General features: G+C 38.4%; 1 protein-coding gene across 1 annotated transcript; it reads right to left on the reverse strand.

The window, feature by feature from the left end:
* Positions 1–10,880: 10,880 nt before the first annotated feature.
* On the reverse strand, positions 10,881–25,210 carry LOC134666417 (chondroadherin-like). The gene is made up of 3 exons (XM_063523553.1): positions 25,112–25,210; positions 21,792–21,915; positions 10,881–12,114 (listed from the first exon to the last, which is right to left on the reverse strand). Exons 1-3 carry the CDS (start codon positions 25,132–25,134, stop codon positions 11,050–11,052), a joined length of 1,212 nt encoding a protein of 403 aa, XP_063379623.1. The 5' UTR covers positions 25,135–25,210; the 3' UTR covers positions 10,881–11,049.
* Positions 25,211–26,939: the final 1,729 nt, after the last annotated feature.

Genomic DNA, 26,939 nt, shown 5'->3' on the forward strand with positions numbered 1-26,939 from the left:
AATAAATATTATAGGACATTTTTACACAAAGTGACTAAGCCCCACGGTAAGCTCAAGAAGGCTTGTGTTGTGGGTACTCAGACAACGATATATATAACATAAATACTTAAATACATAGAAAACAACCATGACTCAGGAACAAATATCTGTATCATAATACAAATAAATACCCTTACCAGGATTCGAACCCGGGACCATCGGCTTCATAGGCAGGGTCACTACCCACTAGGCCAGTCCGGTTGTCAATATTAATTCATGTACCAGAGCAAAATGGGCTAAAACTAAACGAACATAAAATACCTGTTCGGACAACAAAATCAACCGGAAGCAGCTAATCTAATAACAAACTGCCACTGAATGAACTGAACAAAATGATAGTTGTTTTTTCTTGTTTTAATACTTTTAATTAATCCGTCATCCGGTCAGGCACATCGATGTTCCGATGTTTAATTTAGAGTTTACATCTGAACATGATCGTTCATTTCAAGTCATCTGACAGCATCTTTGGCACAATGCCGCGAAAAATCTAGTTTTATTCTTATAAATAGTATATGACTGTGTGCTTTGTTATCTACTTAAATAAGTTTTGAATACATATAAGATTTCCTAAAAAAATGGACTAAGTACATATAAAAATAAAAACCACTAGGTTACTACAGTTGCCTTAATACTTATTCCTAAATTAAATCAATTATTCCTCAATTTACAACCAATCGATTTAATCGTTTTATGATTAATCTAAACATGTTTAAACTTGTATTATATTTCAAACTTAAGAGTTACAAAGACAAACCAGCTTAATTAATAATTTAACCGCGAAAAACAAGCAAGGCAATAACCGTCGAAAAGTTAAGCGGAAAAACTCAACTCCGCTCTCCCCCGACCGCTTAAGTGAGAAACTATGCATTTTGCGAGGCAGTTAACTTACAAACTTAAATTTTACAAAAATGTCTGAAGTAGTTTACGCTGCTGGTGCTGAGATCTTATTCTGTAACGTGAAGTTTGACGCCTCAAAACTATACACCTATCAAAAATGTGTTGGATGCAGGTACCCACTAGCACAGAATAAATAATAGTAGGTACTAGGTACAGAAGACTCACTCTGTAACAAAACGCGTCTGTCACGATCAGCACAGATATGGCCGCTAGGTGGCGACAGCGCCACGCGCGGCTTATGGCAAACCCCAAAATTGGGGTCGAACGGATGTACTTTTAGCTACCTGTAGCAAAGCGACGAAATCGCGGAGTGAGCCACGCCTGCCACTAGCTGCTCGCACTATAGGTACTTAGTTTATTTTAAGGGAAAGTACGTAGGTTGTTCCATAAGTCTTGCAAAAGTGTAACTTCTTATTAAGCTTTTTCAAAATAAAAACCATCACTGTTAATACACTTATGCATGCATTCCAACCATGTATCAAACATGATCTTCCACCGCTCCTTTGTGACAGTGGCGCTGGCTTGATCCCATGCACTCAATAGCTCGTCATCAGTTGCAAACCGTCGTCTTTTTAATTGGCTCTTGATCAGCGGGAACAAACCAAAATCGCACGGTGCAAGGTCGGGGCTATAAGACGGATGGTACAGCACAGTAAGCCCCGATTGCTCCAAAAACTCCCGAGTTCTGATCGCACGATGAGCAGGAGCGTTATCATGGTGGAAGTGCCAACTACCCAGATGAGGTATCCAGAGAGAACATAACTTTTTAACTTTTAGGTCTTTTTGTAAAATTGAATTAAGTGTTGATGCACTAATGTAGAGAATCTCCTCAATCTGCCTGCACGTAATTCGCCTATGAATAGTTATCAGTTTTCTAACAGCGTCTATGTTTTCTTGGGTCCTGCTTGGAAAGGGTCGGCCCGGTCTTTCGTCGTCGTCTAAATTATAGTTTCCTATTCTAAATTCCTTGTACCACCTGAATACAGTAGAAAGGGAAGGGCACTCTTTACCAAAGGCACCGAACATTTCCTCCTGGCACTCTTGGTAAGATAATCCACGTTTGAAATTATAATAGAAAATCACTCTGTACTCGCGGTTACCCTTTTCACAATTGTTTCGATCTATTTACCAACTATCACTGCTGGCAGGCTCAACAAACACATCATGTAAGAACTTGTAATTAGTGGCAGATAACCATACGCTCAGTCATACATGTCAAAGCTTGTTAGATTCCTTCCATTGCAAGACTTATGGAACAGCCTACATAAATGATCATTTAAGGTTGCCTCACGCTAAATCGGGCCGGGGCGGGCCGGAGTCCGGCTCTTTGTTTTCTATGGAAAGCACCACGTGATCACCGATCAGCCGTCATAGAAAATGACACGTCGGATGCCTCGCCCCGGGCACGGTCCGGTCTAGCGGAGTCATCCTTTATTCTATATATGTAATTGATACCTACTTGTATATTTGCTGTCAGCGCATAAATCCGAATCTTAGCTAATATACCTAAGATACTACCTAAGTATCTCATCAAGCTAATTATAAATGGTTTGAGTCGTACATATGAAGTAATAATAGGACGGACGTATAAATATGCACTATGTATTAATACATAATTATATATTTTATACAACCCCCCTTGACTTTAAAATCAAATAGGTATGATACAATTAAAAAGGGACATTTTTATACTTCGACGAACATACATATTACAAAATTATACAGGGAGGAAATTATCCTAGTGGAAATTTTTACAAACCGTCATTTTTCTTTTAAGTCCACAGTTGCATAAATCATTTTTCACGGTAGGTATCTCTTAATTCTAAATTTTAAAGATGTTTTAAATATTCACCCACCAATTTGCAAGAGCAACGGATAAAAACATGGAGTGAGCGCTATCATATTTCTTTTTATTTACTCGCTTTTACAATTCGTAACCGTCAGCTGCAGGTGGACCCGCGGGTCATTAGGAGGCCGCCCCGCCACGCCGAACGTAGCCAACAGTAATAACCAATCCTATAATCAGAGGTCTTGATTGTATATTTGAGGCTGATTCGAACTTACAAATGCATGACATACAACAAGCTAGCTAACAAGCATACGGCCCACTTGTAAATTAGCGATTTCGGCTCAATAAACTTAGAATGCATGTTGCTGACACTTATAACTTGTATAAGCACTTTTATAATGATAAACCATTTTGTTTTGGAATTTATTGTATGAATCCATTTAGTAATAACAGCTGCGTGGTGGAGAATCAACTCTTACTTACCAGTAGGCCTAGCACATGATAGGGACGGGTAGTCTATCTCGCCGCGAGATACTGTCGCGCCAATAATGTGCTAGCCCGGCTGCTGCGATCTTTTGAGAAAACCTCGGCAGAGAAAACCACAGCCGACGCGTTTGCGAGAGGAAATTCCTTTGAAACCGCATAATGCGCAAGCATTTAGGTTCCAGAGTGTGAAGATTTATACTATAAATACTCTGTCGTTGATGAGGATAGCTAGTGTGAGAAATAAAACCGCGCGACGGCGTCATATCAGACAATTCCTGAATTTCGCTTGTATGAAACATAATTAACATTAACAGATTTATACAATTCGGATGCCATCTTTCATCTCGAAGTAAGTGTTGATTTTTAGGGTTCCGTACGGTTCCGTTCCAATAGGGTCCAATTTTTACCCTTGACAGACAGTCTTGGTAATAACTAAGACTGTCTGTCACCAGGCTGTATCTCATGAACCTGTCTAGCTATCACAGCTAGACAGGTTCATGAGATACAGCCCATAATAGTGCACAATACCATTATAATGTAGGTTCATACACAAACATACTCACTACGTAAATATTATGTCACCATAACTCCCCAACAAGATCGTCAATTTTATCTAGATTTCACTAAAGCAGACGTGAGCGATACCTATTTTATTTTTATTCATGTTCAACAAATACATATATATTTACGTAGGTATATTATTCATATACTTACCTATATATGGTACAAAAACGTATTACGTGTAAGCGAGTGAGTAGAAAATGTTCTAAGGAGAAAAATAAAATTATTGTACGGTTAGGTATCGCACAACAATGTGTTAGAAAACAATAGATCGTAAGACAAAAGTTCTTTTTTCCATTGAAGAGAATTACAATACAATCGGGTTTCAAGAACAAACGACTCGGTACGGAGGCGGCGGACTCGTTCTGCGCCCAAGGGAATAATCAAATATCTCACGTAAAAAAGCTCAAAAGATAAACAAAATGTGTTCAATTCTATTTCCGTACATACTTTTGCACTTGAGCACTTGTGCGTTGCATGATTGTATTTCATTGCATTTCATTGCATCGGTAGCACGTAGTCAAATTTTACCAAATGCCAAATAGATGTTAGGATTTGAGTTGTAAGCCTGATATGAGTTAGTACTGTATTTGAAGATATAGAATGTCTATTTATATTTACTGATGGTGCAGTTTTATGGTGGTAAATTTCTAAGGTAAATGCTTACCTACGTACTTACATACGTATGTACATACCTTAGGTATAATACCGTACCGAGTCATACTTTCATACACTCCTAAAGACTGAATGGCGAGCACCAGAATTCGAACCCTTGATCTCTGATTTGGAAATCGCATCGCACGCCTTGCTTAACTCCTTGTCTCACACATTTTAAGGTGTAATTTTAACAGTAGTTGACGACTTATGACTAAAATAAGAGAAAACACTAGTTTTTAGTTCAGCGAACTGTCTCATAATAGGTATACGAAGTCTCTCGACCAAACACTTTGAGGGAAGTAGTAGTAGTAGTAGTAATCACTTTATTGCACACAACCCAGGTTTGCATAATAAGTATTTACAGAAATAAAGTTACAAAGGCGAACTTATCCCTGTAAGGGATCTCTTCCAGCTAACCCTCGAGTAGATGACACACTTTAACACTTAACACTTTGAGGGTCTCTCGGTAGGTGGACACGGCGCGGATAGTCCGGCAGTTTCTCGATATACTCTCTCTGCGGCCCTGGCCACCGACAGCTTGGGCCCTTTCCCTGTCCCGCTGCTAGCGGCACCCTAGGTCAGGTTTTTAATACTGTATATATATTTTGTATTATTTTTGTATGCGTTTTTATGTTTTACATTTATATTCATGACAGAGAGGTGTGGAAGAGAAAGACATGCTGCGCCGACCCCAAGTGAATGGGACAAGGGCAAGAGAATGATGATTCATGATATAAAAAAACCTTAACCTATAGAAGAAAGATACTAAAAGAAAATGTTATAATTGAATTTGAATTTGCTTTTGATTTCAATGTATCATGGGTTACTGCGGTTAGGTTATGCCTGCGGTCGCTCGCTGGAATCTAATTACAGTGTACCTATTATGTTACGTTGGCATCACTGGTACCTAGTTAGGCACCAGAATATGACCAGAACACACGTCCAAATTAAGCGACACTCAAATTTTGAATCACCAGTAGGGAATTCAACCGGGAAATTATAGTAAGTATAAGAATAAGTGGTGAAAAACCAATTTTGTACCGATGTTTATACAGGTTACCTATTCGCTGCGTGCAAAGCGGGTGATGAGAGAAGCCCTATTAGCCTAAACGATCACAGCGCTAAAAATGAAACCATTGGGGCTAAGGGCCTACCTACAGCTATCATAACAGTTGCCCAGTGCGATAGTGTAGCAAGTACCTAGTAATCTAGTTATAAAATTATTTCTAAGAAGGTATAATAAAACACAGTGTCTTTTGATAGAAGACACACATTTTGATAGAAATGGTTTTATTTTTGTTTCAAGCAAGCATCCGTATATCTGCCAGCCAAATGTTTTCTTTTTTTATTAACGTGAAATATTTATGATAACTTTCAGGAAAAAATTCATCGCCTTGCTGTCATCTCTGGTGACTTATGTTTAAAGATGATATGTACGGGGACAGTGACGAGCACTTGGACGTCTACCTATAACAAAGGGAATAGAATATCTATAACAAGTGTAACATGGCAAGGCTGCACGCTGCAGCCAAATTGTGCACTGGCCGGTAATAAAAAAAATTGCCTTTTCCACTCGTCTTTTGTTTTAAATAGCTGGTCCTTTTTTTGGCATTTAGGTAGAGCGCAAATTAAATCGCACGGCTCTGATTTTATTCAGCTTTATTGTCTATAATTTATCTTTTTTTTTTTGCACGCTTGGTTCAAAAGTTACAGGGACACAATATTTTTCACTTTCCAATATGAGGTATTCGCGGAATCAAAAAATTTTTTTGGCATGTCATTAAGAGTACACTCTTAATGACGAAACTATTTATAGGGTTCCGTTTAAGCCATTTTGGCTTCGGAATCCTTAAAACGGCGATTCTTCGTATTCATTTGTTACCGCGAGCCCTGTTAAGAGTTCTGAGGGCTAATTTACTGTGCATTATGATAGAGCGGTAACCAGTGAGTTTCGTATACATGACACGAACACACACACACACGACATACACGGGTAAAGATTAATTCGTGGGGTAAAGGTTGTCCTTTAACTATCATGTTATCTAATACGATTATCAGTACATATGTACATTGTTAAATTATAGTAGGTAACACAAAATCCGCCACGCTCGTGCCAGGAAGTGCGGTCACGTGAAGCTCGGTTCACACATGTCGGGGCGCGACGCGCCTCATTAACGCTGTATCGATCTCTCCAACATTTAATTAACAAGATGCTTAATTCCGAACTCTCGCCGTGCCGTAGCTCCGATTATATTGCAGACCAAGGTCGTGCCCTGATAATACGGACTTAGAATTTGTATTCCAATTGTCCACGTGGTTCCGCTTTGTTCTTATCATGGCCTTATGGTGAGGCTACACACGTAACATAAGCTTCTTTGTTACATAAAACACACGGACGGCACAGCTTGCTCAATATCACACATAACGTAAATGTAATATCTTGTTAATTAAATGTTTTGTATGCGGGAGTAAACACTGTTCGATCGATGTGGCGTTAATGAAGCAACTGCTGTATTCGAACTTCAAGATATTCACAAGAGACGACACGTTAGATCCATTCTAGATACGTTATAGTTTAGATATCAACGAGTTCTATTTTGCAGCGCAATTCGGGCAACCAATGTCACTTTTACGTTAGATAGAGTAACATATCTATTAGATGTGAATTGGATATCTACTTAAAAAGTCATATCCTGTGAAAATCGTTCATGAGTATCTCCAGAATCGCGCAAATGTCAAATTTGATAGGTTAGATCTTAAACATATCGTTATCGTATCTTGGTGATGTCTAAAAGATATCTAATAGATGTCTATTTCAAAATCCGAATCGGGCTCCACGGCGCTTCCTGTGTGAACCAAGCTTACTGTGGTTAATACAAAGCACCGCCACCTGTAGACAAGCTTGAGGCAGTTAAACATCGCATGGGCTCCAGTTGTAGGGGATCCTCTTTAGTCTCCCATAAGTGCTTGGGGCTCGATGCGGAACACACTCCCGTTTCCTCGGCTCAGGCTACGATGGCATGGGCATGTGCTGACCCTAAGTATACAAAACTACGCCCATCAAAAATGTAACACGTAATAGAAGACTTGTCTCGCAGTCAAAAAAATTTTTGACAAATAAGGACCCCTATTCGACAAGCGACGTTTGACGTATCGTGTTGATCTCCCGTTGATGAGGGAAAAATCATAAGTTCCCGAATACGTACAATGTCAAAATTTGACATTAACAATCCATAGTTAGGGTGACAAGCAAACCAAACCGAACCAACCTTAGTTTAGAGTTGAGTTTTGGTTGTACCAAATGATATTATCCAGCGTTGATGGAATCAACACTCAGTATGCAATAAAATCAACTGTTGATTTGACGTGGATGCGAAATCTGACAGTTGCACATGTCGAATTTGGCCCAAGGTGCAAATACCTTAACGTAGACAAAGTGTATAATGTAGGTAGAATGAATGATCATTGATCAGAATTAAGACTGAAAGACCTGGGTGACCTGGGCTATAACCGCGAAAATCTAAGTTCGCAAATTGCGGGGATTTTTCTCTGTCACTCTACGCCTTCATTGGAGTAAAAGAGAAAGATCCCCGTAATTTGCGAATTTCGGTTTTCGCGGTAGCGGGTCTGTCCTGTTCATCAGTCAACCACCATTTTGTGATTGACTAGCCTAATCGCTTGATAATTTGCGGATTGCTTGTGACCACTGTTGTTACACACAATTCAACAGGGTATAGTTTGTCTCTGAATTTAAAAAAAAGCTTGCGTGACATGCTTGAAAAAGTTTTTATTTACCGCTATTTGGGGTTCAGTTTGTCTTTTAGATTGTATAATATTAGTTTGTTTTGTTGTTTATAAACTTACTACTCGTATAGGTACCACAACTTTGGTGTAAAATGAGCGATCGAGATATTTCCAAGACGCCATCTGATATCTGCGACAGAGCAACGATGCTGCAACGACGGTCCCAAGCAAAAAGTCTGCAGCGGATTTGATAGCCCACGCAGTGCAAGTGTCATTTATGCGTCATAATTTCATAGAAGTTTGAAGTTTAAAATAACACTTACGCTGCATGGTGCATGGGCTTGATCAAATCCGCTTCAGGCTATTCTTGGTCCGACTCTATATATAGCTTATTATATGAGTTTAGATATAACAGTGTCTGTAACAGTACATAATTAGGTATTCAAACACCCGTGTGATCCTGTTATGAAACTAACTTTGTTCGTGTCATAAACCCACACTCGTATTTCATTTTAATGCCTTTAAATGTAGTAAATTGTTACATAAACTACTATAGCTAATATTATAAATAATTCTTCTACGATTTTGGACACATCTTAAGAACATGTTTCTGCATAAGGTTTATTTGGGTGCTTTCAGAAATCGGATAATTCCGAAAAGAATTCAAAAATATTATACAGTATAAGTGATACTGTATGATAAGAATTAATCCCTTTTCTGAATTATCCGCCACTTTTATCGTGTATTGTTGCTTTTAGATGTGGCCGTACTGCATACGACGACATATTATTATATCTGCACATCTAATAATTTTTAATGTTACAAGATCCTAAAACGAATACGATTGACTCCTCCGAAATATGTTCATTATGTTGTTAATTCATACAAACTTCATACTGATAACGAATACGCCTATATTCTGATTGTAATTGCGTTATGAATTTGATATCCATAACAATTACAGATCAAACTGATAGCATCTTATTGCAATCAGAATACGCGCCATGAATCGACTTGAAACTTCGTAAAAGTTTCTCATTTGACTAGCCAGTCTGATCCCTTATTGTACTTTAAATGGGTTTCAAATCACTCGAGCAGTTGAATGGGGTTTTCAGGTTCTTCAATAATAAAATACCATCGTAATGGCTCCGATACGTTTATGGGTCATTAGCAAACCCATTTAATGTGTTTAAACCGTAACATTTTACACACAATTTTTATTTGGGACTTTTTCATGCTAATTTTATTGTCAGTACCTACCATGCATTGTATTAAGTAAAATAAACTGTTAGGTATCTTTTCTTTTGCTTTTATATCTTTACTGATGGAATTAGTACCTGCCTACCTATTTAAACACACACCGGGTTCGGTAAGAATCTATCTATAGTTTTAAGAAATATCATTGTTTTCCGGAACAGTGCGGGAGTTAGAGTTGTTATCAATGTGCGGGGAGATTTCCACATCACCATGCCCTACATAATATCACAAAAAACTTCCAGGCCTAAGCCACACCGATGGCAAAAGGCCTGACAAGCTGACACTTATACCTTGGGAGAAGGATAAGTGTACTACGTGTATACTTTGGGACGCCACGTGTGTCAGCACTTTTGCCGACACGAACATTGGCCAAACTATCCAGACGGCAGGAGCGGCGGCTGAATTAGCGACATAGGTATCGACAGCGCGACAAGTACTCGGTGTTGTCTAGTTATATATTTATCCCGCTAGCGGTACAAACACAACAACTACTACTTTCTTTACTATTTATGTTCGTATTTACCGTTTTATGAGTGAAGCATTGAAATACTTACAATTTGGTGAGAGTCCGCACCTTCAGACTGTTGTATGTACCTCCAAAATTAAGCTCCAAACAGCAGCCCAGTGCCAAAGTTTCAGTAACTAAAACGGCAAGACGACTTTGATACCTTTTTTACCAAATAGCTGGAAAAGAAACAATTAAATAAAATCGAGACTTGCTGAAATTCTTTGCCTAACAATGCGACCCTAAAAAGTCTTATTCATTATTTAAGTACATACTAAAAGTGTAAAAATTATCTAAAATAATCGGAAATGTGAACAGTCTAGCAGTCTACCACACAATGGTTCGCTGTAATCACATTTGCATGCCTCGAATACCAATAAACCGCAATGGACAAAAATTAACACCATTCCATGCGTCAACGTCAGAATAATTATTCGAGTTTCATTGTTGTCGTAGTGCATTTACTTTTTCACAATAGATGTTACTACAACCAACATCAGAAGTTTTTTTTTTGTTATAATAATTTGTAATTATCCGCACAAGTGCAAATATAGGTATTATTTAATTTCTTTCTTTCGAAAACCCGTATCGTAATATATGACCTCGTTCTAAATTCAACCTTATTGTAAACAAATTTGGGTCCACATCTCAAGACAACGCGTATTGGATGAGAAGAGGATATTAAGCTGCCCTTAGTAAGTGGAAGTATATTTCCCGCTTGTGCGGATGCGACGACGGCGCATTACTCAGCCCTATCGGATGGCGACCGCTAATTGACTGGAAGTAAAGATAAAACGCTATTTTTATTCGGTCATAAGTCATAAATCATCACTTACGTATGATTTATCGTTTTGAAAACTCATTGACTATCCGCTGTCTAAGTTTCGAGACAATCAGCTAAATTAATCACCAAAGAGGGGAGAATATGCGTATCTAAGAACAATCAGTGAGAAAAAAATTAAACAAAATTTGAAAAGTCAAATTTTAATCATGGTCCAACGTATACTCAATGAACGGACCTTTTCAATGTAAAATATTTGACATCATTATACTTAGGTACTTTATATTACAATATGTACATAAAGGTAAGTACCCACTTGAACACGGAAGGCGGTTAGCTGTTGGCGAGGAAAGCGAAGGCAGTGATAAAGAGCGCGAGGTGTGGTGGAGCCAGGCAGTGCTCGGAGCGCGCCGAGCGCGCGCCCGTGCCCGCCGCTGCGCGCGCTCGCGCGCTCCCGCCCGCCTCGCCCCGGCACACAGCTCCCGCCGCGCTCGCCAAACTTCGCCCCCGCACCTTCAGCGGTGAAATACAAAAATTCTCCTCCGCGAAACCCTGCGTCAACGCTAATGGATTGGCTAGGGGATCCCTACCACACTCGCACGGAAGGTGATTACCACGGATGACTAAGATATCCACTTCCAACATGACGGATTCCGGGGTTTCCAACATATGATTCCCGGTCAGTCTAAAGTTACGTACGCTGTTATTTTGCACTAATGAAAGCTCCTCAATTCTATCAATTTTATTATTACACATTTCGAGCGTGTCGACTCGCTGCAGACCGTCGAAAGCTCCTACGCGAATAATACCGAGATCGGATTCCCGCAACGCCAGCTTCCCAACTCGAGTCAATCCTCGAAATGTGTCCGCTTGAAGCGCCGGCAAGTCCATGTAAGCCAGTTCCAAGACGCCGACGCTTTCTAGTCCCGCGAATGCTTGCGGCTCGATTGATCTAATGCCGGAAGGTAGTTCGATTTGTGCCACGTCGTTTAACCCCGAAAACGCATGAGCCAGTATTTTTCTAAGCGGATTGTGTCTAAGAGATATGAACTTAATGAAGTTAGTACCGGCGAAAGCGTACCCCTCGACTTGTGCGATTCTGTTGTGCGTTAGGACGATGGAAGTGATGTTTTGTAGGGCTGCGAACGCGAACGCGTCGACGGTGGCGAGGGGAGTGTGTTGGATGTAGAGCTCTTTCAGCCTAGGCAGACCGCGGAAGGCGAAGGGGCGGATGCGCGTGAGGTTGCAGGCGTCGAGCGCGAGGCGGCGGAGCTGGCGGAGATGCGCGAAGGCGTCGGAGCGGAGTACGCGCAGGTCGGCGCGCGACAGCGACAGCTGCGTCACCGCGGGGCTCAGCGCCGACGGCACGCCGCGCAGGCTCGCGCTGTTGCACACCACCTGCAATACGAACACGCATGCTACAATATATGACATCATGATAAATATAATGTTAATATCGGCGGCCGATCGTAAGATCAGGTATATCGTGAAATTCCTAGGCATATCGTGAAACGTGAAAATCTTTGACTCGTTCCCTGAGTCCACGGAGGGCTCCTATTTCTGGGAAGTTTGCCCTTCGGGCATCTGAAGACACCTAACGTACCCATGTTACACACAGGAACATTACGATCTCCCTGATCTTACGATCGCCCGCCGACATTAACACAATAATTAACAAACACTAAGAATTCAGGCCCAAGAAAGACCAGGTATTTTAAACGTGAAAATTCTATGAATTTATGATGTATAAATAACACTTGCACTGCGAGTGCTACGTGTGCTATCAAAATCGTTGCAGACGTGTCTTGGTCTAACTCTGTACCTACTATTTTTGACCGTATTGTGGAACATAATCGGGGGGCACGGCAGTGCCCCCGCCAAGTCGAGCGCGAAGCAAACACTGCCGTATCATCCTTTACTGGAACCATTTCGCCGCATTTTCAGGCCCCTATTTGAGAACCTCTGGATAAGACCAGAACGCAGAAATTTTGGACATCCAGTAAGCTATAATCACATACTTAAAATCCAAAATTTCAAGTCTGTAGGTCATTTAGTTCCGAAGTTAAGCGAAAGCAAAGTTTCGCATTTATGAAACTCACTCATGATCATCAGAATAGAACTAGTACTTCCCATAAACTCAGAGAGCTGAAATTTGGTACAGAGTTAGGGTTTAATGGCCACATAAAGGGAAAACCTAAAAATATTGCAATATCAGTCACGTTTTAAAGATCTAAGAACTGCATAAGTAAGTTTGTAATCCCATATAAATATATGATATTACAAAGTTACTGTTGCAGTTCCTACAAATAGTAGGTAAAGTAAAGTAAAGGTACACTACGATGTACGATGTGAGTATGAATGAAGATATGTTTAGTTATGATATGTGTATACATAGTATGGGTATGAGTACCCGAAAAGAAGGACTGCCTACAAAAAGAGATGAGATGCCATCAAAAACATTACATGTAAAAAGGTGCAAGTCTCGCAACGCTTTTACTACAAAAAAGTTTTGAGATGTAATGTGAAACCAAGTCGGTTATTTTAATCAGTGCCAGGGGGTGTTAAAACCGTATCAATAAGATATCTTTAATTTGTAATACGTATAATGACTTGGCCATCGCACGGCTGCATAATGACAAAAGGATCATCGTCACCTATTAAAAATAATTCTAATTGAACATAACGCTAGCGCTAATTGCAGTTTGAGCATTACACACATTTACGAGTACGGTACGAGTAAAGCATTATATGCGATTGCCAAGTCATTATATGATGATTAGTGACGGATTACTGATTATTATTTAATTATTAGATTTAATGAATGGGCAATACGAAAAACTGTTGCTACTGTACAAGAATCAGAAACGGAAAAAAAGAAAAGAAAGATTTGTAATAATAAAAAAACCACTCCTAAAAAGAAAAAAAATGTGTTAAATAAGAAAATCTAATAAAATAAATCAAAATCGGCGTTTCTACAAAAAGAAGTGAAATCCCACCAAAAACATTCTGTAAAAAACTAGCCAAGTCTCGATGGAGCTGCTTGTTTATCTCTAAAAAGTAATGAAATCTAGACAAAGTCGTGCCAAGTCTAAGGTTCCTTACTGCGATTTCTTTATGATTATAGTTAATGTTGTGTGACTTGGCCGTTGAAGGGTACACAAGGGTACAAAACCAGGTGCTCCATGACACCATTGCACCAATCTGCCATTGCACCAAAAATAAGTGTTTGTTTCAGGCTCGCCCATACATAAGTATTATTGAAATACGCAGCTTTATCAAGCCTACAATTGACTGGTTATTGAATCAACGTTTTCCAAGTGGCAATTTTCCATCGTCAATGGGTAGCGGTTCTGGCGACAGATTGGTGCAATGGTGTCATGGAGCACCTGGTTTTGTACCCTTGTGTACCCGTCAACGGCCAAGTCACACAACATTAACTATAATAATAAAGAAATCGCAGTAAGGAACCTTAGACTTGGCACGACTTTGTCTAGATTTCATTACTTTTTAGAGATAAACAAGCAGCTCCATCGAGACTTGGCTAGTTTTTTACAGAATGTTTTTGGTGGGATAGTCGTATACTTGAATACCTACTGCAGTTGAATTGTTTTATAGTGGGTGCATTTTAATGATAAACATTGTTAAAAATAATATCTTCCAAATTCTTCAAATTTCCAAAATTTTATGGCCAACTATCAGACTAATCTCGGTTTAAAAATCATTCTGTATTTTTGTCTCTGTTTCTCTAACCCAATTTCAGCGTTAAAATATTCACTTATAAAAGAGCAAAGTCACATTAAATAAAACTAATACCTAAGCGTGCGACCGCGAAAGATAAAAACCATAAAAATAAAAAGAATGTGCCAACACTCGCTACGGGAAGAGCAAAATCCCTATGATAATATTGACAGATTGGTTTCGTCGCGTCACAGCCGCTTATTGCAGATTGTGATATTCCCTTTGCAGATAAAATTAATCCTTTTCCAAATATCCCCGATCTACTCTGACGCACGTCCATGTTTTGATTGAATCGTTTCGAACCTAAGCTTCACAAATAATCGGATATTAACTACCTAACAACAATTGAATTTTGTCACCTCTATGTATACCAGTATTCATACATAGCAGTAGTCGTTCTAATTCTATTAACTTACATAGATATATTGAGAAATAGGCTTATTATTTATCGCGCATCTAAAATATTAGGCAGCAACGTTTATTTTATACAAGCAAAAAGGCGCAACACTTTTGTTGTTATATACAATGAAATTTTGGAAAATCAACTCTTAAGGGGGTGAAAGATTACATGAAAGAAAAATAAGAAACAAGGATTAATAGTGCGAAAGATAGGAAATTCGCAACGAGAGACGAATTTTAAAACAACCGAAGGCAGTGTTTTAAATCGACACGAATTGCGACTGGCCCTTTAAATTTTCGACGTAGTTTTTAAGTAATGTGTCGTAATGTAGCAAATGGTGTACTGAAAAACATACTTATATTCATAGTTACCTACTTTCGAAATGCCAAATTCAGTTTTTTTAACATGTTCTTCTTTCCCTTTGGCCATAATTCCATTTCTATAGAAATTATATAAATATTAAAATCATTTGGCGATCAAATATCCCATAATCCGATATAGATACCTATTTAATATTAATGTATAATATTTTCTAAGCCAACATGATTTCAATGGGACAGAGAGTAATGTGTAAATCGGGAATTTGAGGAATTCAATTTAAGCCAGTATGCCTACCGCTGGCAGTGCCCTTGTTTTGCCTGCAGTCGAGAATTGTGCAATCTACTTTGAATTGCACGCAACGCAAGCCCCCGCTGGATTGAGTATTGACAGAGCTCGTGGGCCATAATAATCGCATAATTATTCAGGCACGTTTCAGGTCCGAGCGTTGAGCAATTCACAGACAGATTTTACCTATCTCATTTAATCCTGCAGAGTTGCAGGCGTATGATGTTCATGGTTATTGACATTATAACGCTTGCTCTGGGTCACTTTTTAACCTTTCGCCGCTAGACTATAGTATTGTTCAAACGCCACGGTTACGGTGACTAGTGTTATCTCCATACATACAAAATTGTATGTTTAAGATGGCATTTATGCGTACCCTTCTTTCTTGAATAATACTATAAGTTGCGAAACGTTGGGCTCCTGATACCATCACGGAAATAAAACAAAAGTTAAGCTGCAAAACAGTATGCCAAAGCGATATATCGATGCTTTGATTATGCTCATCTAAGAATGCGTGTATAAACAATTTAAAATATGTCTCACGAAAGTTTAATATCGATTAAGAATGCGTGATTGCTACATATGTGATTTAAGGTATGTAATGGGGGTCAAAATTATTTTCGTTGTCTTGTTTCTGACCACTCTGTTACGCTTTTTCCTTCTCAAATCATAAATAAATAAAGTCACGTGCTATCGCATGTCTTTTTACCTATAGATTATATTATTTAACATGGGAAAAAATAGAATCTAAATTTCATCCCATACAAAAAGCTACACTACGTCACATTTTTGGGAACAAAAAACAAGACAACGAAAAGATTTTCACCCACTTACATACTTGAAATCACACATTAAGCTGTATTGAGACTATTTTCTTTAAGGTGTTTTTTTTTTCTAATTCGGGAATCATCGTGTTATTTCTATATACTCTGAATCAACGAACCCTCTTTATTTTCTTTCGATTCAAAGAGGAAAAACGAAACTTGTTCAACCACAGTTGCTAACGACTTCCCTTAACTCATTCGATAAAGGATGACTACGCTAGACCGGGCCGGGGCCGAGTCGGAGCTTCCGGCGCTTTGTTTTCTATTGAAAAGCACCACGTGGTTACCGATAAGTGCCATAGAAAATGACATGTCGGACCCGGCCCGGTCTAGCATGAATCATCCTTTAAGAAAATATAAAGGCCAAACGGAAAGCAATTACATCGCACGTCGTACTAATGGTATTGTTCCTACACGAAAGTGTTCATTTATTATATTAGCCCAGTCGAACACGTGTAAATAATGTTATTATGTTACGAGTTTCATCTGGCTGTTCAGGAGCTTAAACAAAGTTGTTCCGTTAATTAAAATAAATAATTAAATTTACACTGTAGACATGAGTTTGTGTAGTCCTTTGGCGTTAATTTTACCCACGTGTTTATATAACAATGTCGGACTTCCGTAAACAATTATAAACGCTGATACCATCGCCCTCGCTGTTAACTGACAGTTCGTAAACCTTATTACAAAAGGCATAAGGTCCAACTGAAGGTTTGCCAAAGAGCTATGGAGCGCAGCATGCAGGAGTTGTTAAACGGATAGACATTGATACATTGAGTCCGAAATTCTACGCTGCGCTCAAAAACGCGCATTTCCGATGTTGGAGCTAAGTCCGGCAAGCTGAAATGAGACTGGGCCGGCCATGTTTGCCACATGCACCCACAGAGGTGGGCAAAAAAAGCCACGCTGCGGATGGTGGGATGACCGATTGGCCGGAGATCGCTCAAAACCGAGACGGATGGATATCGACGAGAGAAACCTTTTCCCAGCAGTGGAAGACCATATAGGCTAGTATTATAAATATAAAATAAAAATATTAATTTCTAGATAGGAAAATGAAGACCGAATGCGTTTTTAGCGGTCGTCCACTTTGATGTTAAAATACTCCTAAACACTTATTATAACAATAACATTTATTTTTTCAATAAAAGTCTATGGATTATATATTAACGTTTCCCATAGGCGCGCATTCAGTAATAAGATAAGAGCACAATGATTTATATACCTGCATTAAGAAACTCCTTTAACTTTTCACGACGTAAGTATCTAAATAGATTCCCAAGGGAAAAGACCAAGATAATGCTTCTTAGAAATAAGGGCACTGCCATTTGAACATTGGTGTGGCTTCTAGCGACCAAGAATTTCTTTTAGGCCACCAGATATGTGTATGTTGGTTGCACTTTTACACATACTTATTAGAAAACAAAGTCCACAATGAAAGACGACGAAAGCGTAACCATCTTATACTAATTATTCAGAATTAGGAAGAGGACCAGTTTGAAAAATATTCCCATAATATTCTGATGTTGTAATGTAAAAATATGATTGACAAGTAATTAAGACACATAAATAAAAGTATGTTACACTGGAGTGCAGCAGTAATGCTGCGAGACACATGCTGCTATGCTGAAAATTATTATAGGAAAAATAAAAGTTGAATAATTTTAGTAATATATATGAAAGTTAATTGATTAAGGCCTTTTGTTACGAGGGGAAGTGCTTTACGTGTGGGACTCCCTGTTGTGGGCTAATGAGACCCCAGCTTTACCCACTGAAACCCCTCTGTTGCCGCCTCGCTGCTATACGGCGAGGTCCCAGGAACGCCGAAGTACTCTTCCGCAACCTCGCCAGCAATTCATTAAGTCCTATTTATTTAACATATTGAATCAGGCAATAAGGCCCATATTACAAATACCTTACAGACTAATTATGCATTTTATATAAACTTGAAAAACTAAACACTATTTATAGTTCGTTTTTTTAGCATTAGAAAGAACTTGGAAGAAGGTAAGCGATTTTGGTATGTCTTTTAATTGAAAAACGGTTACTAAAAATCAAGAACTATCATTTATGAAAGCAGAAGAATATAAATGATCGTATTAGATTCATAATTTTTACATATTTGCCGTAACTTATTTTTAAAATGTGTTTTTCAATTAAAAGACACATCAAGATTGTTTACCTAATTTCTAATGCTAAAAAAAAAGAAGTATACGCGACAAAACGACGTGGCTTTGCCACCTATAATACTAACTACCTTTAGAATAAGTATGTAGTCGTATCAAAACTACACACTGTATATCGATTCATATTTAACAATTGGTTTTGATAGAACCTTAACTGACTGATTTGATACTTCGCATGCACCAATCAGCGTGAACGATCTTCAAGGTCGTATCAAAACAAAATTAAACCCGTAACAAGTTTTTAAATTTCGAGCGCACGATTTTGTCACTCGAAAATCTATGAAAAACGGCGAAATGCTGTTTTTGAAAAACGTATTGCCAAATTACGTATTGACCACTCATATACTGTTCTATTAGTAGAATTTACATGCCTAGTAGTGGAGATAATATTGAAGGGAGTCACACGAAATCGAGCGGTCGAAATTCAAAAAATCCGGCCCCCGAGTCGAGAAAACTCTCGCGATCGGTTCAAATGATTATGAACTGTCATATGACGCGAGAGGTATATTTCGTTTTTATGAAAGCGGAAATTTTTCTTTTAATAACAAGGCCGTAGACTTTGCAGGTATTCAATGTCACCTCTTAATGAAACATTGGAGGCAAACATCAAAAGTAGGACAGAAAAACAGGCTATTTATCTAAATTTATGCAGAAAAGTCTCGTGACATATTAAGCTTATATTTATTTACCAGCTATAAGCTGGTTATTTACCAGCCCTTGCAAACCTCTAAGGATACGGTAAGATCCTCAACAACATGTGACTAACTAAATAATAACTAATAAAATAAGTAAGTAGTTTAGCTTTAATTGACTCTGTAACTGTGTTTCTCATGTTTCATTTCTATGTACAATAAAGTAAATACATACATACATACATACATGTGAACTAGAAGATGTCATTAATTGGATTTGGGTTTTTTAAATATTTTTTTTATTTTTATGGCGACATAATTATTATCATCGTGTTTGCACAGCGTTGGTGCACTAGCCGTAAGAGCGTGCGTCTTTCAATACGGAGGAAGAGGGCTCAAACCGCTACTCGTAACAATGAGTTCTTCGGAACTTATGTAATATATTTTTAATTTTTTTGCCCTATTACAAAGGAATAAGGTGCAAAGTGTAGACATATCTTTGACGTCGACTGTACCTTCGATATATCATTTGATATTTACCAGTCGCTGTTCGGTGAAGGAAAACATCGGACTAATCTAATTAAAGCTTAGTTTCTCCTCTGGGTATGAAGGTCAGATACTATATAGTCACTTTCGTAAAAAGTAGTATCTATGCTAAATTTTCATATTAGTTGCCCATCGGACCCCCAGGCTCCTATTAGCCGTGGCGAAAAGCCGGCACAAATGCGAGGAAGATCACGTCGACGAGTATTATCGTGTTTCCATATTATTATTGTGTAATCGAAATTATTAGCTTTTATAAATGAGGTGGGAGGTAGAATCAGGGAGAGGACCTCTGATGCTCGCGCGGGTTCGTACCAGGTGCAAAGGCTGGCCATCGCTATCCAACGTGGTAACGCGGCAAGTATCATGGGCACCTTTGTACCTGGTACAGCCCGCGGAGGTCTTTGAGATTAAAATATTTTAATATTTAGATATATTTAAGTTACTTTTGTATGATTATTTATATACCATTAACCTTTTGTATAATAAATATATAATAGTAGGTACATATTAGGTAGGTATCGATATTGTTTAATGACAACATGCTTATAGTAAGTACTTAGTCAACGGAGGAGCCAACCAGTAATGAACTGGTGGAGGCTACCGCCACCTGGTGAAGGCCCAGCTTGCTGCGACTGCGTTGGCTGCGGCAGTCTTCAGTGGCGGCCTTGATAACAGTGACCTGACGGGACGTAGGTCGGGTCAGGAGATGGCCGAGCTAAACGGCGGGCGGGATCGTCATTCGTTTTATGGGGTAATAGTACCGACATAGACAAAATATTCATACTTCAAAAAAGATGTGTCAGAATCCTAGCCAACATTGACGAAATGGAATCCTGTAAGCCATTTTTTGTTAAATATAAAATACTTACCCTTACCTCTATATATATTCTAGAGACTAGCAAATTTGTAAGAAAACATAGTGAACTATACTCTCCTGAAACACTACCCAGAAGAAATGACCGCAATTTAAATAAATTAAAGCTTCCTTTTTCTAAACTGAAATTGGTCACAGCTAGCCCACACTATATGTCCATAAAAATATATAATCACCTCCCAAATAACATAAAAAATGAGAATAAACTAAGCCTGTTCAGCAAGAAACTAAAATCATTCCTGCTAAATAAATGTTATTATAGTATAAGAGAATTTTTTGAAGATACATAATATCTCTTTGGTGCAGTGATACTTGTAATTCTAAATCTATAATTAGTATGTGTAAGATATTATCAAAATGTAAAATAATTAAATAACTATTAGGAATATATGTAAATAATATGTACAATTTTAGATTTTATTAGTATGTTGTCCTATGTGGAACCATGTTGCTGTGCCCTAACAGGGCGTCACATGAACAGCTTATATTTAAGAACACCTGTACCTGCTATGTGATATGCAATAAACGATTTCAATTTTAATTTCAATTTCAATTTCAATTTCAATTTCAATTTCAATTTCATCGGTGTTTGACATCACTACGATAACCGGCAAGGTCACATCACTAGAGGTGGTCGTCCATCTTAGTTTGGTTCTACGCGAGAAGCGTCGTGACATATTATTTTCCGAACTATATTCTCATATTTGTGATTCCCTAATAAATATTGTACTATGTGGTGCTTTTGGTGTTTTTACTCCTTACATTAGTTTACCTACGACATGACTATATCTTTTTACGATATACAGAACGTTATAGAAGGGAAAGAGGAAGCAGGGAGCAAGACAGTGAAGCCAAAGTAAAAATTAAAGTAAACGTTGATTCGTATCCTGCGGTCAAAGAGTAAGCACAGGATAGAGATACTTGGAAATCACTCCACCGACAAGAGCCCTGGGGCCCGATTCGGATTTTGAAATAGATCTCTATTAGATATCTTTTAGACATCACCAAGATACGATAACGATATGTTTAAGATCTAACCTGTCAAATTTGACATTTGTGCGATTCTGGAGATACTCTTGAACGATTTCCACAGGATATGACTTAGAGATCCAATACACATCTAATAGATATCTTACTCTATCTAACATAAAAGTGACATTGGAAACTATAACGTATCTAGAATGAATCTAGTACGTGTCGTCTCTTGTGAATATCTTGAAGTTCGAATACGGCAGCTGCTCTTAAATACACGATGCTGACGATGTTTACCTGTGACTGTGATAGGCAGATGCAATGCGTGGGGCAGGGCGGCGGCGTCAGCGACGGAGCGTGGCCGGCCAGCCCGGCGCCCAGCGACAGCAGCGCAGACCAGACCACCCATCGCACCAGCCACCTACACAACCAACACAACTTAGGACCTGATTCGGATTTTGAAATAGATATCTTTTAGACATCACCAAGATACGATAACGATATGTATATAGATAGTAGTATAGTAGATCTAACCTGTCCAGCGAAATGCTATACATGGAAGTATTCTGTCCGCTCAATTATGACCCAACGCAAACTACCCCGCGATAGGCGGTACTTACAAACTGCTCGATTGGCAATCTCAGTACGACCGAGATGACAGTCAGTGACAAATGGCTAAATTGATTTATAAAAACAACGTTTTTTTGTAATTAAAAATATATTCATGTGTCGTGAAGTGGTGCAGAAGTTATTTTAGTTCATACCAAGGACAGCGGAATCACTTTTCACTTGTAGTAAACAGATAACTTCAGTAGAATTTGGAAAAAACATGACGATTTGTTTTCAATACTACCGTGCTAAGCTAAAACGTAACAACTGCATACGACTTTCATAACAACATACGACTTTTTAAATTGCGAGGATAATAGGGATGGTGTTATGCTAAATGAAGTAGACTATTTTATTAACTTGTGTTTGGTTTAGGTATTTTCTATATAATTATAAATGTAGTAATAAATTCCTTCTTACAGATTTGTATTTTCCATTTTTATTTCATGAGATGGAGCTATAATAAAACTACCTAGTTATTTCAAATTAATAATCAAATTTGGTATTGTCATTTTACATTACTTTCCATTCAGATTCCCACAAGATGCTATTCGTAGAGAACTATGAAAAAAAGCTGTCCAATTAGAGAGACATGAAATTGAGTGGATGCCTGGCAAGATATCTAGAATATGTTCTATTCATGAGATATAACCCGTGAGATAATCATACGCGGTCTCCTATATGTAGATACATTTTTCCTATCATGCTTTCACTGAATTAATTTAACAAATACACACATTATCTGAAAATGTTGATCATTTGAATCCACCCTCTACTGTCACATATATGTAGGTAGGTTCTCTCTCAAGCCGTTTCCGTCAGTAGAAAAGAGCGGCAAACATATTAACTCACATTATAGACGGGTCTAACGCGGATTATATTCAATTACCTTGATTTACCGACGTAAATCAGTTTCGTTTCGTATAATGTGAGTTAATATGTGTTCAAAACGCGAAAGTTTAAAATATTATAAGAGCGGCAAATTTAGAAAATGTAAGCGCGCGAACGGCTGTGGTCCTATACAAAATTTTAATTTTGCACCTTTTTCTACTGACAAACTTGCTTGACCGGCTATAAACATATAAAATATTCTGAAAAGTGGGGATTTATTGTGACTCCGCCTGTTCAAATATTTTTGACCCGATTCGTGTACCCATGTAAATTTTGCAGACTGTATAGCCAGTCCGATTTCTAAGATCAAGTTCGCCATACATTTACTATGGCGTACTTGATCTTAGAAAAACCGACAGACTATACCTGAACGTGACTTCGCACTGCCATGCAGATTGATAATAAAATATACAAAATACTTATTATAGCGGAATACATTTATACAACAATGATATATTTACTTATGTTGAGTTAGTCTGTCATGTCATAACAACATTTTAACTAGTTATCTTTTAATCTGCATTAAATTATTATACGTGAATTATTTGACTGGTTCTTCACTGTATGGCATAAACCTATCCCTGTCCAAGTCATATTCTAATCAAATATGAACCGCGAACTCTCAGCGGCCAGTACGTACAGCAAGAAGGTTATTAGCGGATTAATGTCGCTGATTGGTAGTTATTGACATTATATGCATTTCATCTACACTTAGCTATGTACCATTAGTGTAATAAAGATGACTATTATTTCGTTTACCAGCTTTGATTACAGGCTCTGTAAACGCGTCGTCTTATTTGAATGTAGGCGTAATTGTGTATGTGTGCTAATTTGGCCCGAGAATTTGAACGGTAATGTTCCTAAAGGCGGTATCCATGGTTATATATGATCGCAGACTCTTGAACGATTTCCACAGGATATGACTTAGAGATCCAATTCACATCTAATAGATATCTTACTCTATCTAACGTAAAAGTGACATTGGTTGCCCGAATTGCGCTGCAAAAGAGAACTAGTTGATATCTAAAATATAACGTATCTAGTATGTGTCGTCTCTTATGAATATTTTGAAGTTCGAATACGGCAGTTATACTACCTTCTGTCTATTTATAGGACAATCGCCAATGATAACGGTACCGTTTTTACTTTTTAAATGTTTTTATTACCTTAGCTCCCCAATGGGTGATTGTGTACTGCTCCTAGGGTACAGCCTGGCAAAAAAGAGTAGAAATTAAAAAGTGGCAACACTGTATGTCGTCTCGTTCTCTTATATAAATTGATTTGAAAGGGACGACACTATACGGTGTTGCCACTTTTTAATTTCTACTCTTTTTTGCCAGGCTGTACATATCCCTAGGCGCATCACTAAGACGGATATGAATAATTTGATGAAAATATTCGCTGTCATCGGGTAAGTCTCGATAGCTCAATTGGCAGCGTCATGGGCTGGTATCCCAGAGTTGCGAGTTGAGTCCCACCGAGATACTTAGTGAGTTTTTTCACTTTTCCTTTATTTCTAAGCATTATGTTGTTGGTGGGCTTATATTTTATGGGCGCTTTAGATAATGAGACAGCGTAATGGATTTTCGTATTAAATTGCAGACTAGACCTTCACGACCTAGAGTTGTATGGCCTGTACGTCACGTGCCACGCCATGTTGTAAATCATGTTTATTGTTATATTTACAATGTATTTTAACCTTTTGAACGTCACAGACGGCAATTGACGTCAACGCAAAATCGTGACAACGACGCCAAAGACGGCATTTGACGTCGATCGTTTTTTGATGAAAATCTACTGAAAAACACTCCACGTTGGCATTATTTATTCACAAAATTAAATTTTACCCCCGTGGCGTCCGTGGCACGGCAAATGGATGCGCTTTTTGGCGTTCAAAAGGTTAAAGGTAATATTATTAGTTTTAAGTTTCTATAGAAACAAACCAATTTATTAACTTAATTTAATACTTCGTAATCTCGCATTTTTTAAGGATCCATGATCATCAACAGTTTATATACTTGCTTAAACTGTCAGAATATACTAAGGCTCATTTTATACTGTAGTCGTTGTCGGCTATAGCCGACTGTGGTGGTCAAAGGGTTAATGTGTGAACTTACCTCAGCGTGCGTGCGAGTGCCATGCGCCGGCGCCGGCGGGGCGCGCCGCCCGCCGCGCGCTCTCACCTTTGCACCACCATCGCTCCACCACGATCTGCGGACAAGAACATGATTACATTTTCAACATTTTTTTTTGTAAAAATACGTTTCAGCTTATTATATGTAATGTTACATTTTGACCAGTTTGAAGCGCTGGGGGCCTAGCTGTAAGAGCGTGCGACTTGCAATCCGGAGGTCGCGGGTTCAAACCCCGGCTCGTACCAATGATTTTTTCGGAACTTACGTACGAAATATCATTTGATATTTACCAGTCGCTTTTCAGTGAAGGATAACATCGTGAGGAAACCGGACTCATCCCAATAAGGCCAAGTTTACCCTCAGGGTTGGATGGTCAGATCAGATGGCAGTCGCTTTCGTAAAAACTAGTGCCTACGTCAATTCTTGGGATTAGTTGTCAAGCGGACCCCAGGCTCCCATGAGCCGTGGCAAAATACCGGAATAGAAGAAGTTACAGTTTGACCAGATTTCCTGTGAAATTGTCATGAGGTCATTAGCATTGTTTTGGATACACATGGTGGTAGGTAAATACCTACCCAACAAAGAGGACGCACTGGTATTTGTGATCGGCCGTGTAATTGAGATTGCTATTGTGTCATCTAAAAAGGGCTCCTTTATGCCTATCACAGACAAAAAGAAATGATAGAATTTTGAGTCGCGACAGTGTGCATTTACTGACCCGAAGACTGAATTAGATTAGCAGGTCAAACAGAAGAACAAATAGGAGAGAAAACTAGTGTGTTCGCGCGAACTGTACATTTTTCTCTCCTGTGGGCAATAGTTAAGAGCTTGTGGGCATGTAAGTAATGATATTATCATAGTTCTCTAAATAAAAGGAGGACCTTTTCAGGTGGATAAGGGTTAAATAAGAAAATTAACCTTTATATTTAGCCCTTAACTCTTGTGTATGTCTACAGGAAAAACGTAATCACAGTTTTTCTTTGACCCTATACCATAAATTATCCTGCAATTATTGGCATATGAAATTATATTGCGTCATTTAAATGATTTATGAAATACAACACCAATTGCTTTAATACAACACCAATTGCCACGGTTTATTGTTTAAATTTTATAATCTCCGTTTCCCGGATATACATTCCAGTTCGGTAGAATTTCAATAAGTTTGTTTGTTATGTATCCGGTAATGAGTAGAGAATATAATATTAAAACTATATAAATAAACGTTAAGAATACCCGCTTTAATATTGTGACGTCACCATTTTTTAATTCTGCAAAATAAAAACCTTAAAGTTAGTCTCGGTCAGTAAATTGTAAGCACCTACTCAAACTTTAAATAACAATAGGTATTAACCAAGTTTCTTAACTTTTAATTCGACTTTGCGTTTGTAAAATACATGAGGCTTTCACTTCTCGTTGTCTCCGAGGAAAAGCGTTTTTGTAATATTGTGTGTGTAATTTAATGGTGGTTTAGTTTAAAAGCATGTGTTGTGGAGTAATGGCGCCCGGGGGCCGGCTCGCGGGAATCTCACACGGCTCTATAAACATACTCTTGCAATTTTAAATTTTTGGCACGCGACTCCGGAATTATTCAAAACGCCGTTTTGTATCGCCGCGCCTTAGCAACATTGTTCACGTGTACGGTATATGTTTACCTTTATTGTAGACACGCCTATTAATTTGCGTCTGACGCCACGAGGCATAATCTTCATGTCTGTTTATCTTGTTTCGAATCCAGACGGATAGATTAAATTACAAGTATTACATCACGAATTTTCTTCCATGTTTTTATTTCAAACTGGCTAGGACG

This window comes from Cydia fagiglandana, chromosome 8 (assembly GCF_963556715.1).
Source record: "Cydia fagiglandana chromosome 8, ilCydFagi1.1, whole genome shotgun sequence".
Taxonomy (NCBI): domain Eukaryota; kingdom Metazoa; phylum Arthropoda; class Insecta; order Lepidoptera; family Tortricidae; genus Cydia; species Cydia fagiglandana.

What these genes read in the sequence shown, in the direction of transcription:
- LOC134666417 (XM_063523553.1), bottom strand. Translation starts at nt 25,134, where the DNA reads ATGGCACTCGCACGCACGCTGAG. An exon ending in GCACTCGCACGCACGCTGAG is followed by an intron (nt 21,916 to 25,111) that starts GTAAGTTCACAC and finishes TTGGTTGTGTAG; the next exon opens with GTGGCTGGTGCGATGGGTGG. An exon ending in TCTGCCTATCACAGTCACAG is followed by an intron (nt 12,115 to 21,791) that starts GTAAACATCGTC and finishes TTCGTATTGCAG; the next exon opens with GTGGTGTGCAACAGCGCGAG.